The following is a 13,040-nucleotide window of genomic DNA, read 5'->3' on the forward strand; positions in this document are numbered from 1 at the left end:
TATTTAAATTAAAGAAATTCATTTAAGTTCAACAATTTTAGTCATATTTTTTAATGTTGTAAAATAACGTATACGAATAGAGAAATATTACATAACGTATAAGTTATTTTACAACATTAAAAAATATGACTAAAATTGTTGAACTTAAATGAATTTCTTTAATTTTTGACTAAAATATATACATGTATTTTTGACTTTGATATGATCTTGCAAGAGTGAAAAGATTTATATCATCAACCGAAGTAAAGTAGGAAAACTCCATGCGGAAACGTAAATGAATAGAGAAATATGCTTAGAAACTATACAACACAAAGTTTTGTTTCTACACTTTGTTGTAACCCTCAAGAACATGAAACAAACAATCTTTGTTACTAATGAAGATAAAGTTTCAAAGGACCAAAAAAATAAAACCGTAATTGAAAAAAAACGAATGATCATCATTCCCCGAAAAACCTGTATACCTTTTTTGGGAACTCCATCATCATAATCTAGTTTTCTCGGCATTTTTTTTCCCCTCTCGTTAGCTGTAATATATGCGGTATCTGGAGGAGAAGATGATCTCTGATGTTTCTCTAAAACTTATAGCAACAAATGAATAATATAGTAGAAAAGGGTCTCTTGATCTGTATTCTTTCTCAGTTCCTTTCTTGACGCTTCGAAGAAGATGAAGAAACTTGTGTTGTATCTGTTAGTTTAGGTTCATGTTTATTTCTCTTACTTCTGCGTTTTGGTTTTCGTATTTTGGTGGAATGTTGTTGCTGCTTCGGTATCACCACGACTGTCTTGCCACCGTGGGACAATGGCATTTGATCTTTCGTTTTGGTTGGTGGCTCAGGAGGAACATCTGGCCATGGAGTGCGTTTGGCTGCGACTGTGATCTCTAGTGGAGGATCAATTATCCATCTGTAGTCAATGACCAAGAAAAAAAAAAGATAAACAGAATCAAACATCAAGAACATTTCGACAGTATGTTACCAATAAATCTTCTCATAAAACACAATTCTCTGTCCTTTAGTCAAGACGCATTCAATGTAAGAACTAGAGATTTTCTAAGACCTAGTAAGTAACAGAGTTTAAAGCCTCTCGACTCAAAAAAGAGGAGTGAAACAAGTCAAGTCATGAGACACTTATCAACTAGGATGAAATTGGACCGACCTATCACGCAAATATGGTTAGTAAAATTAGGTTTTCACAGTTCCAACTACTATATGGTACTAGTCAAAACGTACTAACTAATTTCCTAATTTGAAATTTGAGCATAAGTCCAGCAGATTAGTTACATTCATTGTGTCTAAAGACCTGCTTCCTAAATCGATTGATACGAGCCTACTAAAAACCACTGTTTAATGCTTTACTAAAAACCACTGTTTAATGCTTTATCCGCTCTTCAGTAAGATTGCAAGATGATTAACAATTATGAATGGGACTATATAGGAGCAAAATGGTCATACCCTGGAGGGAATTTGCTATCAGCGCGTGCTTCAACACGAAGCCACCATAGCAGAACCTGTCTTCCACAGCTTCCAAGAGGCTCAACCATTGAAGGATCCTTCAATAGAGACAAAGGACTCTCTACACCCTCATTCTCATTCAACGAACCAAAGTCCTTAACCCACTCCGGCTTATTCTCAGCTTCCTCCCAAAGCAATCTCGAGTTCAACACAAACCCAGACCACTCAAGTTTTTGAGGCAAAACTGCAGCGACATCATCAATATAAACCGCACTCTTCCCCGCATATGGCAACGTATTAAAAATGTGCCAACCAATCAACTGATCAGTTGAGTTACAAGCAGGACCTTGTACCGGCAACGAAGAGCTGTCCTCCTCTGCCTCTTTCTCCATCTCTTTTCTCTTATCCATTGACATAACCATCTCTTCCGCGTTTCCAGAATGCGCCAATATCCCAACAGAAACAGTACCAAACCACTTCACATTCTGAATCTCATCAAAGAACTCCATACTATGCATATTACTATCATCCGCAAACATGACAATCCCATCAAGCTTCTCTTCCTTCACAACTCTAAACACACCCAAAACCAAAAAAAAATCAAAAAGAACATAGCTTTCAGCTCACACATTCATAAACAGAATAAAAAAAAGCAACAAAATTGACAAACCTCAAAGCTTGAAGTCTCATAAAGACTTCTAATTTACTACGATCCTCCCAAGTATTAGGCATTCTCTGGTCAACCCCAAGATGAATGGTCCTAAGTCCAGATTTAGCAATGATGGAAGCCGTCTCATTAGTAGCACCACCAGCTTCAACAACGACCCAAACCAGATCATAAGGGACAAGCATCAAGGAATGCATCACACCAGTCAAATGCAAAGCCTGAAAAGTCCTCACATAAGTGGGAGTCACAGCTATAACCATCTTACTAGTCTTCATCCCAAAGACGGTCTTTTGCTCGTTCTGAACTCTCTCTATAATCTGATGAGCTTTCATCACCTCAACCGGGTTGGGATGAGGCCAGGGCCGGATCCGGATCCCGTGTCTCCCAACGACAACACGCGAGCTCTTCGCCGTCGCGGCGGCCACCGTCAAGTTGTTGGCTCCGGGATCTAGACGACGGCCGAGAGTGTGAACATCGAGGTGCTTAACGGGTAAGTCAGGACGAAACGGAGCAGAAGAGTAGAGATTGGTGGTGGAAGAGGTGGAGAAGAGGAAGAAGAAGACTAATCTGGAGAATCGAAACCCGAGAACTAGACTAATCAAGCAACAAAGACAGTGCAGGATTAGCCAAAACACAGCGATTAAAGACTTCCCGGAGCCATCAACGGAAGAATCAACCGACGTCGGAGATCTAAAGCTGTTGCTCCGGCGATTTAAGTAGCTCTGATGTAAAGCAGAGAGCTTCATTCTCCTTCCTTCTCTCTCTTTCGTTGACCTCTCTCTCTCTCTCTCTCTCTTTCTTTCTTATGACTTCTTCTTCTTCTTATCTCAAAAAGATCTGAGGATTACTTGGATTTCACGACCTTGATCAGTTCGATTATCGCTTTCTTCTCTTCTTGCTGTTGTTTGTTGCTCTTCACCATACCCAAATCTCTCTCTCTCTCTCTCTCTCTCTCATGATGCTTCGATGCAACGCCATCGAAGGAACCAGGGGAAAGCGACAAGGTGGACACGTGTCTTTTTCTTATTGGGTAAAAATTTGATTTAATTACTACCCCTTTTTTTAATAATTTTTGAGTGAAATTAGGGTCGTTTTTAATACAGTATGTGTCTAATTGAAGTCCAATTTTGTTTTTGGTAATAATTTATTTTTTCGCATTAAACATCCCCTCAATCTACAATAACTAATGTGAATTGTTATTGTCACAAATGTATATATGGTATGGTTTTTAATTAATGGGGATTATAAAGTAGGAAAGTACATGAATTTGGGAAAGAATTAACCAAATGATTAATTACGGATATCTTTATTGGGCCATAAGGTAAGGCCCATGATAACGACGTAGTAAGTCATAGAGTACAGTTTGGTCCAGAAGCAAATGATCCGGTTTGGAGGATCTCGGTTTGTAGATAGTGTGTGCAAGCAAAATAAGTAAACCGGTTTGGTGGGGAGGTTATAGAAAGATTTGTTATCGGTTCGTTTTCACTTGCACACAAAGCAATTTAATCATGACAACTCTGCGCCACCAAAGAGTTTTGTTTGGGTATTTTAGGCCCATTGGACCTGTTATGAACGGCTCTTTGTTGTCGTAATTTTTAACTTTTTAGATCCTCTCTCCTAACGGCAGAAATTCACCAACGGTCATATTATTTCACCAACGGTCATTTGATTTGAGATTTACAACAGTAAAAAATGTAGACGTTAGAAAAAAAGTAGCCGTTAATCAAAGCTGCTTATATAAGTGATCTCGTAGCCAGTTTCTTGAACATCCCAAAATCACTTCTTCTTCTTCTTTCTTCTTTATCATCACACTTTACTTACCATTCTTTGTAGTTTTTAGAAAGCAAAGGCTTCTCATCCTTTTTCCTATTTTTAGAAAACAAGAGAAAGAGAGAGCAGAGTCTCATCCAAAGTTTCTCGTCGTCAAACTCTGTTCCACACGGCTGGTAAGAGTTATTAAATATTTTGCTATTCTTTTAGAAGCATTTTCATGTTCTCTTCTTCTCTCACGAAATAATCGTCAGATTCAGTTTTAAGCATAACTGTAATGTTTCAATTTTGCCTAAATCATCTCTTCTCTGTTTTTTTTTTGTGGCAGGGAAGAAATTATAACCAGAAGTTGCAGAGGGTATTATCAGGGACCAAAAGTTCAATATCAAAAACAAGTGGTGGATTCATACTCTAGTTTTAATCGGTTTGGTATTGATCTTTCTATTTTAATCATACTCTTCTCATGTTTCTGGTCGTGTTTTTACTTTTTGAAAAAGTAGAACTAAAGTTTCTGATCGTGTTGCTGCTAAATTATCTTCGAATTTTTGTTTGATTTGTAGAGTAGATCAGATTTTACTGAGAAGCGAGAGAGAAATACGGGAAAGTCCTTTTGTCAGCTAACGAATGACGGCAACCTTTGGGCGGCGGAACATTACCACTCTACCAACATGTTGAGCCGGAGGATCTTCCCGTTAAGTTATCTTGTATCTTCTTCTTCTTCTGATCGTTGTTTCAGCTCGTTCGTTTTTAGCTTTTCTGATTTTTTATATTTGATCGTTTTTTTTTCCAAACTCGCTAGTAATTTGTAGAATTGAATTAGCTCCCCAAAGTATCATATCTATCAATAGAGTTACATATAATGAAATATATACTCTGTATCCTACTTCGAATTGGCATATGCGAAAAACTAGATAATGTTTTATAGAAGTAATATTGATGGTAGTCTTCTTCTGATCGTTGTTTTAAAAGCGAATACAGGCGTAGAAACTCGTACTGATAGGTTCTCTCAACAACAATTGTGTAGCTCGTTAGTTTGTTTAGTTTTCCTGATTTGATATTCTTTCCAAACGCGCTAGTAATTTTGCTATACAATTACGATTTTGGTATTTTTACTTTGCCACTCTTTGGCTTGCTCGACATTGTTGACATTTTCTTGGACACATTTAATATTAGACAGTTAAATTTTGGTTCCATCGACAGAAACCACAATCAAACCTTGTTTCTCACAGATTTTTGATTATATATATTTTGTGAATAATTGGCAAATTGCGAGGTGTCCTTTTAAGAATAAATAGGAGCAATTCACGCATGTATATAGCATGCTGACCAGTACTACTGTGGGCTGCCTAAAGCCAAAAAAATTATGTTGCCCCTTTGAGTTATAAAAACGTGCATATATTGTTGCTACCAAACTTCGAACATGTATATCATCTAAAGAAACAAGGACAGCCACTTCACTACGACGTTTCTTTGTTATTGATGCCCCAAAATGTTGTATATATTTTGGCACCTAAAGCCCTTGCTTCATTGGCTTTAGGTCAGAGCCGGCCCTGTACTGACACTGCAAAACATTCTAAGCTTAAAAAAAAAAGCCGGGAAGTCCTCAAATTGCATTTTTTTTAATTGTACAAAAAATACTAAATGTTTTTTTGATTTTGGTTTTTTAGTTTTTGGTTTTTTATTTTTGAATTTTTAGTTGTTGCATAAAATAAAAATGAGAAGTGTCGTAAATGTTTCTATGAAGTAAGGAAACCTAAAAAGCTAGTTTTTCTTAGGGAATCCATTTAATCCAAAAATCTTGATTGGAGGAAAAATGGGTTATCGAGTTATTATCAATGGATTTTCCAAATGACAAAAAAACACATTTAACTGCAAAGTTCTTAGTGGGCCATGATTTTTAATGGGCCAAAGTTGTCATCAGATTCATTGAGAACATGGCTTTTTCCATTAAAATCCTGAATTGGGTTCATATTCGGCCGGCCGTTATATGAATTTTAAAAGATTCAGTAGAGTTAGTTGTAAACTTAAGGTTCTATTGTGTCTCCTGACGACTACCCCAGCCAATTCGGGAAGAGTTTTTTTTGGACATCAGAGAGACTATGCAAAACTGTTTTTTCAGAAGCCTGAACAAAAAAAAACAAGCTTTAAACCTTTTTAAGATCTTAAAATTTTCGAGTCAATCTATTTTTGATCTAGTCCAGTCTTGTAATCGTACTCAATAAAGATAATCTTATTTTATGTCTCAGGAGGGACATAAAGATATACTTGTTTAAAAATTCGAGTTAGAGATGATGATAATGAATTTTAAATTATACGATATGCAGGTGTATAAACAAGTCAATAATTTAATTTCAATAATTCAGTTGTCGCATGTAATAAGTTAAGTAAGTAGTAAAACGCCGAATAACCAGATTTTTGGACAATATAAATGTACTTTACCTACGATCTTTTAACAAATGCATCAGCAGCTCCAATAATTGTAAAAAAAAAAAACAATTTAAGAAAGAAAAAAATCAAAACTACATGAGTTATATTAATTTTCATTTTCACATGTGCTCTTTGACCTTTCAGGTGCAGCACCCTAACAGTTTTATGACCTTTTGCACCCTTTACATAATTTTATTTGCCTCTTTTCGATTGGCTTTATTAAAGTCAAAACTTTTGCTGTGTTACAATAGACATACGTTGTTGCTTAGGATTAGTACTCATTAGGATTACTAAAATACTAATTTTTTAATTTATAAAATGAATAGTATATAAACTCTTGCTTAAGAGAGGAAAAAAAAAATTAACCGTTGAAAATTATAATAACCACTGTGTGAAGATGCTCTCTATAGGAGCATATATATGATCGTATAGACTTTTCATTTTTCCACGCTTTGACATAAATTACGACCTTGACGCGTTGTCTAACCCTATAAGAAATCTTATTTCAATAAACTTAACAAGCTCTTTAACAGCACGTTTTTTTTTAATGACCTAAACAGTTTTATTCATTACGTGCATCGAATAAATCGAGGCCAGTTTTCCATTTTTTTTTGTCACATGTAACATGATTTTTTTTTTTTAAATGAGTATCACTACTTGAATGTAGGTTGAACGTATAATCATGTGTTAACAAAATAGTCGAACCATGGGTTGATATTAACCGATTGTATTTACAAGTTGTGTTGACATTGAGTTCGAATATAACACCACGACTGACTAGTAGTATTTCCTCCGTTTCAAAATATATGATGTTTTATCTTACAGCATGCAGATTAAAAAGTTTTTAATTTTAACAAGTTCAACCAATCAGAAACAATACTGCATAATATAAAAACTAAACTAATTTAAAAATTGTATAGAAAATTGAAAATATCGTATATTATGAAACAATAAATTTCTCTAAAACATCTTATATTTTGAAACGGATGGAGTATTATTTAACAGTAAGAACAGAACGCTTTCAGGTATTTAAATATTTATTTGAGTATAATAGATATATATATATATATATATATAGCTTTCATAATAAGAACCCAGTTAAAAAGAAACACACACAGGTGTTCTTTAATAGTTTCTATATATAATGAAATTATCGTGGTTTGATACAAATAATTGTGAAGATCAATAAGGTACGTAAACTATATATGTCTGTGGTCTTTTATCGATCCAAGGGTTTGCTTCTATTGTGTGTCCTCCCAAAAGATAAAAATTAAAGTTTTGAATTGTGGGTAATTGGCACGTTCATGTGCCAACCAGTTCACAGCTAATCCCCACTGCATAATTATTTAAGATATATGATTAATACTATCAAGTATATATTATGGTCTAATAAGTTGTTTAAGGATATCCGATAAACTTGGAAGAAATATTGGTCCAACCGCAAAATATGTGACCATGCCCAAAGATGACACGTATAAAATAAAAATGGTCCAGTTTCGTGGTTTTACAAAGAAAACGATTATGATGTGAGAACAAATGTTGACTATTCGCTAGTATCCAATTTATGAAAACGAAAGAATGATGTTGAGATACTAATCGCAATTTTGATAATTGTGTTGAGTAATTAACGAGTGACATATAGTTGCTTTTATATATATATATGATGATTGTATAGACTCTTTTGCTTTATATTTTGTTGGATTATTAAAACTTATTTAATTTGTGTGGTCATTTGTATTATGAAGTGAATTATATTATTGGTTTACTTTTTACATTATCTAAAATTATCTTAAATCGGGATGCCTTTGAGTTAGAGGCCTTTTTTAAGTCTGAGATAGGTTATATGTTGAATATAGAATGATTTTCTTATTACAGAATATAGTCTGAGGAAATGTTTGGGTTATTCTGGGAGCACCCTCGGAGAATGCTGCACCCCAAACAAAATAATAAGTAAAATCCATAGCTAGAAAGTTACACTTATGATATACTAGTTGTATCGAATATGAGTGGTGGTCCGTTCTATACTTGACAATATAGAAAAAAATGAGAGAGAAATGTCATGCATCTGTTTCCTTCCGGCACTAAACAAGTAACAAGTGGCAGATTATAATGATAAAATATAGAACTCTAATCTTTGCATAATAGAGAACAGTTTAATAATTATGAAGCACAGACAAAGTATCGTGTTATCAATGTCAAGATCTCTCTTTTGTTTTTATGATAGAATCAGGCTCAGTTTTTTAAACCTAGATAGTGCAATATTATTTAATTTTGAACGTTTTTAGTTTTTCATCTTCGATTATGCTTCGCGTTGTCCGAACCAACTAAAGTTCCGTTTGCAATTTAATTTCTTTTTTTTTCTTGGTTAAAAATCAGCAATTATCATAAAATAGCTATACATGCATACATAAAAAATAGAAAAAAAAAATCCTCGATAAGAACTCTCTCAGGCGACGTTATCGAGGAAACTATCGCATCTAACATTTTCGGCGCCGGTGGAGCTTCGGCTCACCGGCGTCGGAAAAACTTAACCGTCACTCTCTTCTACTCCAAGATCCTGTTCTCTTTTTCTTTATGTTTAAGTTTTTCCCCAATTTTTTCCCCTTTTGTCCAAACTTTTCAAGCTCCTTTGAACTCTTTATACCCCTACGACTGCTTATCAATCAAAGGAAAGAAGCAATTTTCCGGTGAATTCCCTCTCTCAACTCTTATCCGCAACACCAAAACAGAAGCATCTGCAAGTCAGCGAGTTACAAAAATCGGATCCTTTTTCGGATCTGAAATTTTCTCGATCTGTACTTAACTTCACCCCTGAAAAACCCTCACCCTGGGCTTCGTTACTGGCAGGAGGCATCCCTCTTGGACCAGTAGATGCGCCATGCTCAGGGGAGACATCGACGGCGCAAGGCGATCGTCTTCTAGGGGCAACTGCTAATCAATCTGGAACGAGTAAGTCTTCTTGCCTCTCAGCCGCAACATCGGACCAATCTCTTCTCAAACTATTGATGCATCGTTTACTTCTGATGAGCCCGTGTTCAAGGCAAACCTTTCAACCCTTTCTGGTCAGCCGCCTTGGTCTCTCTCCGTTGATAGCTAAAGTTCGATTAGGGTTTCCCTTGGTGGACCCTAAGTCAGCTTTTGGCACCGTAAGGCCTCAATTTTTTAAGCCCATTAGATGTGCCTTAAGTCTAAATCCGCTTAATCCCAGGTACGGTCTCATATCTAAATTGTCGAAGTTAAAACCTAGTCGACGGTGTGGTCAAGATTACGATCCCTATGGAATCCATCGGAGAAGTAATTCACCGTTGTTACTATGGTGGAGCTTCCATCTTCTGAAAACCCTGGTAGAAGTATCCCTTAAGGCTTTGATTAATGAACCTTATTGTTTGAGTTTGTGTGGTATTTGGTTCCCGATTCCAATTTGTCCGAGTAGTGTTTATGGCTATGGTTTGTCCAAGTCCAGTTCTCATGCCTCGGCAAAACTAGCAAACCACCTCAAGCAGCATAGCATCTCTATCCCTGCTCGAACCCTTGTCAAAGCTCTACACTCTGTAGCTCTTCTCACGTCGGCGAGAATCACAGCTTTGCCCCTTTACTCAACGCTACTTTGTCATGTTACTACGACAGTGTCAAACTCTTTGTCCATCATGGAAGAAGTATCGATAATCCTTGACCTCACATGTACCAATATGCTCTATAGCTTTTGGCTCAAAGCTCTCAAGAATCAATTGTCGATTAACCTTATCTACCTTGTTTATCTTTGCTGCTTTGTTTTTTTGGCATTGGGGAATGCCCATTTCAAGCTTGTTTTAAACAATGGATTCTCAAAATCCTCCTTGCTTTGTATTTGTTCTCTTCTTTAATGGAATGAAAGCAAATGTTTGTCAAAAAAAAAAACATACATAAAAAATGGAAACTTTCTGTTAAGCAAATGTTTGCTATAACAAGTTTTGGATACTTTTGGTTATTGGTTATGAAAAACTAATGGTAGCAAAAGTAAGATCTTGTGGTGTATATATTATGGCTTTATCCATAGAGAAAATTATACAGTTTACGTTGTCATGACTTCGATGTCGGTCGCATCTATAATAGTTTACGTACCATATATGGACCTACGTACGTCTCGTATTGAAAACTTTCCGTTTGAATTGTTTTATTTATTTATTTGGATATTTAGAAAAAGAATCCAAGCTACCCTATGATATACTCACACGTATACTAAAACAAGGATTTGATGACGTGTTGGCTAAACATATCTTGGAAAGTTTGCTTAGAGAAATATATTCTGTTTTCAGAATTATAGAATTTAAAATATATATTAAAAAATCCGTTTAAACCAGATCCATACATCTGCATTTGAAATCGATATATCCAATTATGTTAAAGTTACTGTAGACATGTCATTAATACTTAAAAATCAAAATACGCCGACAGAAAAAAAAAGAAATCAAAATACCGACATAGAAAATTTTGGTATATAAGTATATTTCATGTATTAATTTAACCATCTAATAATATACATAATAGTAATAAACTACGTAGTCGTATTATACTAATGAGTAAACTAACAGGTCAATCGGATGATTCCAATAAAACAGTCCATCTACAACGCATACTCACAAGTTTAGAGAAATTAAGAATTTTAAAACCTATAAGATTTTCGATTAATTAATTTGGTGCTATAATAATTTCAGACGAATAACATAATCTATTGTTAATGTGTGGCTCGAGCATTTAAACTCCAAAGGCACTTTCACTGTTTCCAAATAAATAGTAGATTCCATTTTTGAGAAATTATCACAAAATTAGTCTTTCCAGTGTTGTGAAGTGTGTAAACATGGACTGCAATTACATTTTTGGTCTTAAGTTCCCTAATAACAATCACGATATTTGAAAGGGTAGTAGAGTCAAATAAATAACATCGCTGTTGCGTGGATGGGACGTCTATTTCCAAACGCCATACATTGTCCACCGACCGAAACTTTTTTATTATTATTTTTTTTTATTTGTTAATCCAATTTTTTCTTTCTATTCTTATAACAAAATTTGGAGAGTTTATTCTGACTAATGTCATTTGTTGTTTGCAATTATTTAGAAAATGTTCATAAATGGAATTCAGATTACGACTTCTTTTTCAGCTGAACTAACTAACGCCTTATGGTTTGATCACCTATTCACCACACATAAGTTTGGGAATTTAATTATAAACACAGTTTAGGAAAATTTGGAAATTTTATTAAGTCTCAAATCGCAACCAAGAAAGATAGTGATGTACTCAAAAAGAGAATTCGCTACCTATAACAACTACAACTACAATATAGGAAGTTATCAATTCTTTGTATTCTTAAAATTGTAGGTAGATCCTACGAAAGTTTTTTTGAACTACATATTCCTACATATTCTTTAAAGTTCTGATTATAATTACTAAGTCGGAAATTTTTTGAGTATAATTACTAAAATCTTGAAATGAATTAATTGACTGACAACAAAATACAAGTAATAGTAGTAAAAAAAAACATAGGAAATAAGGAAAGACAAAGCTCCTCTCAGTAATCCCACTAACTTGTCCCCAGAACAGAAGGAGACACGCGTGTCATTACCGCCTCTTCCCTATTAACTACTTTAATGCACCAAAAATAAATTAAAAACAAATAAGTAAATTAATCGTCTTGTTGCTTGAACATTTCTGTAATAATTTAAAAAAAAAAAACCTAAATCAAAACTTGAATAAATCCCATTTATTATTGTTTCCCAAATTCCACAACGACGACCCACTTCCCTACGTCAATACTCAATACTATTCCTATTCCATGCAATCAATAAATATCCTCTGTTTATTTTGTATTTTCAATTTATTGACGATTTGACAATTTGAACGACGTACAATAATTTAGTCAACTCAAACTGAATCGATACTAGAAATTTATAACCAAAAGCCTTTATACCAAGTTTGACGAGCGACATTTTAGAATTCAAAATCAACCGTACCGAGTAGAAAATTTTGAGTTTTATTAACATATAGCTAGGATACTAGACATTTTCACACATTTTTAAAGCAATGCAAAATAACGCAGTTGTTAAAGCGAGATCAGATAGATCATCATCATAGATTCATATTGTTAAGACAAATGGGAAATAAATAAAATTGACGTAATCGATGAGGCGTTAACTTAAATCGTATACCGTATTGTTGATTAAAAATAAGAGTTTCACACTATATATCACTAAGACGCATCTGTCCATATCTAATTCTCTTTACTTGATCACTAAATTAACGTGTGACTTGTAGTACATATAAATAAACAAGTTTAAATATACCTATATTTACAATAATGGGTGTCAATTCTAGCTATGTAGTACTAGTATATGCCAACGGAAACATATATTAGAGGTCATTACAAAAGTAAATTGTAGTTTGAGTTGTATTTAAAATCTTGCATTCAAATCCTTTTTTTTGTATAGTACTAGTATTTAGTTGGGGATGTTTACTCCATCGGAAATTAAGTTGATGATAACCGGCCAATGGAAAGAGCCGACGAGCTTTATTAAAAATACAATAATAAGTAAGGTGCATGAGAGTATTTAACACTAAATATTTTAATACCGTCCAAATAATAAAGACAAAATATAATAACTTCGATTTATCTATATGTGTGTGTATATAAATGTCAGGGAAGATGAGATTGTTGTCTCTGTCTTAGTAGAATAAAGTATATATATATATA

General features: G+C 34.4%; 2 protein-coding genes and 1 long non-coding RNA gene across 3 annotated transcripts in view; 2 read left to right on the forward strand and 1 right to left on the reverse strand.

The window, feature by feature from the left end:
• Positions 247–3,074, reverse strand: LOC104721040 (probable beta-1,4-xylosyltransferase IRX14). The gene is made up of 3 exons (XM_010438946.2): positions 2,122–3,074; positions 1,452–2,024; positions 247–903 (listed from the first exon to the last, which is right to left on the reverse strand). The coding sequence occupies exons 1-3, from the start codon at positions 2,862–2,864 to the stop codon at positions 636–638; spliced, it is 1,584 nt and encodes a 527-aa protein (XP_010437248.1). The 5' UTR covers positions 2,865–3,074; the 3' UTR covers positions 247–635.
• On the forward strand, positions 3,899–4,842 carry LOC104721041. Its single transcript, XR_756890.1, has 3 exons — positions 3,899–4,064; positions 4,217–4,317; positions 4,449–4,842. It is a non-coding gene; the product is annotated as an uncharacterized LOC104721041 (long non-coding RNA).
• Positions 9,629–13,040, forward strand: part of LOC104727534 (ethylene-responsive transcription factor RAP2-10-like) — a 5,064-nt gene continuing 1,652 nt past the window's right edge. Inside the window, exon 1 of the mRNA XM_010446631.1 lies at positions 9,629–9,665. Coding sequence (XP_010444933.1) covers positions 9,629–9,665 — 37 coding nt within the window. The remainder of the gene's footprint in view (positions 9,666–13,040) is intronic.

This window comes from Camelina sativa, chromosome 11, assembly GCF_000633955.1.
Source record: "Camelina sativa cultivar DH55 chromosome 11, Cs, whole genome shotgun sequence".
Taxonomy (NCBI): domain Eukaryota; kingdom Viridiplantae; phylum Streptophyta; class Magnoliopsida; order Brassicales; family Brassicaceae; genus Camelina; species Camelina sativa.

Bases quoted from the DNA above. Each gene is read 5' to 3' on its own strand.
- LOC104721040 (XM_010438946.2), bottom strand. From the start codon at position 2,864: ATGAAGCTCTCTGCTTTACATCAGAGCTACTTAAATCGCCGGAGCAAC. The intron at 2,025-2,121 runs GTTTGTCAATTT...GGGTGTGTTTAG, and splicing joins ATGAGACTTCAAGCTTTGAG to AGTTGTGAAGGAAGAGAAGC. The intron at 904-1,451 runs GTATGACCATTT...CATTGACTACAG, and splicing joins GATAGCAAATTCCCTCCAGG to ATGGATAATTGATCCTCCAC.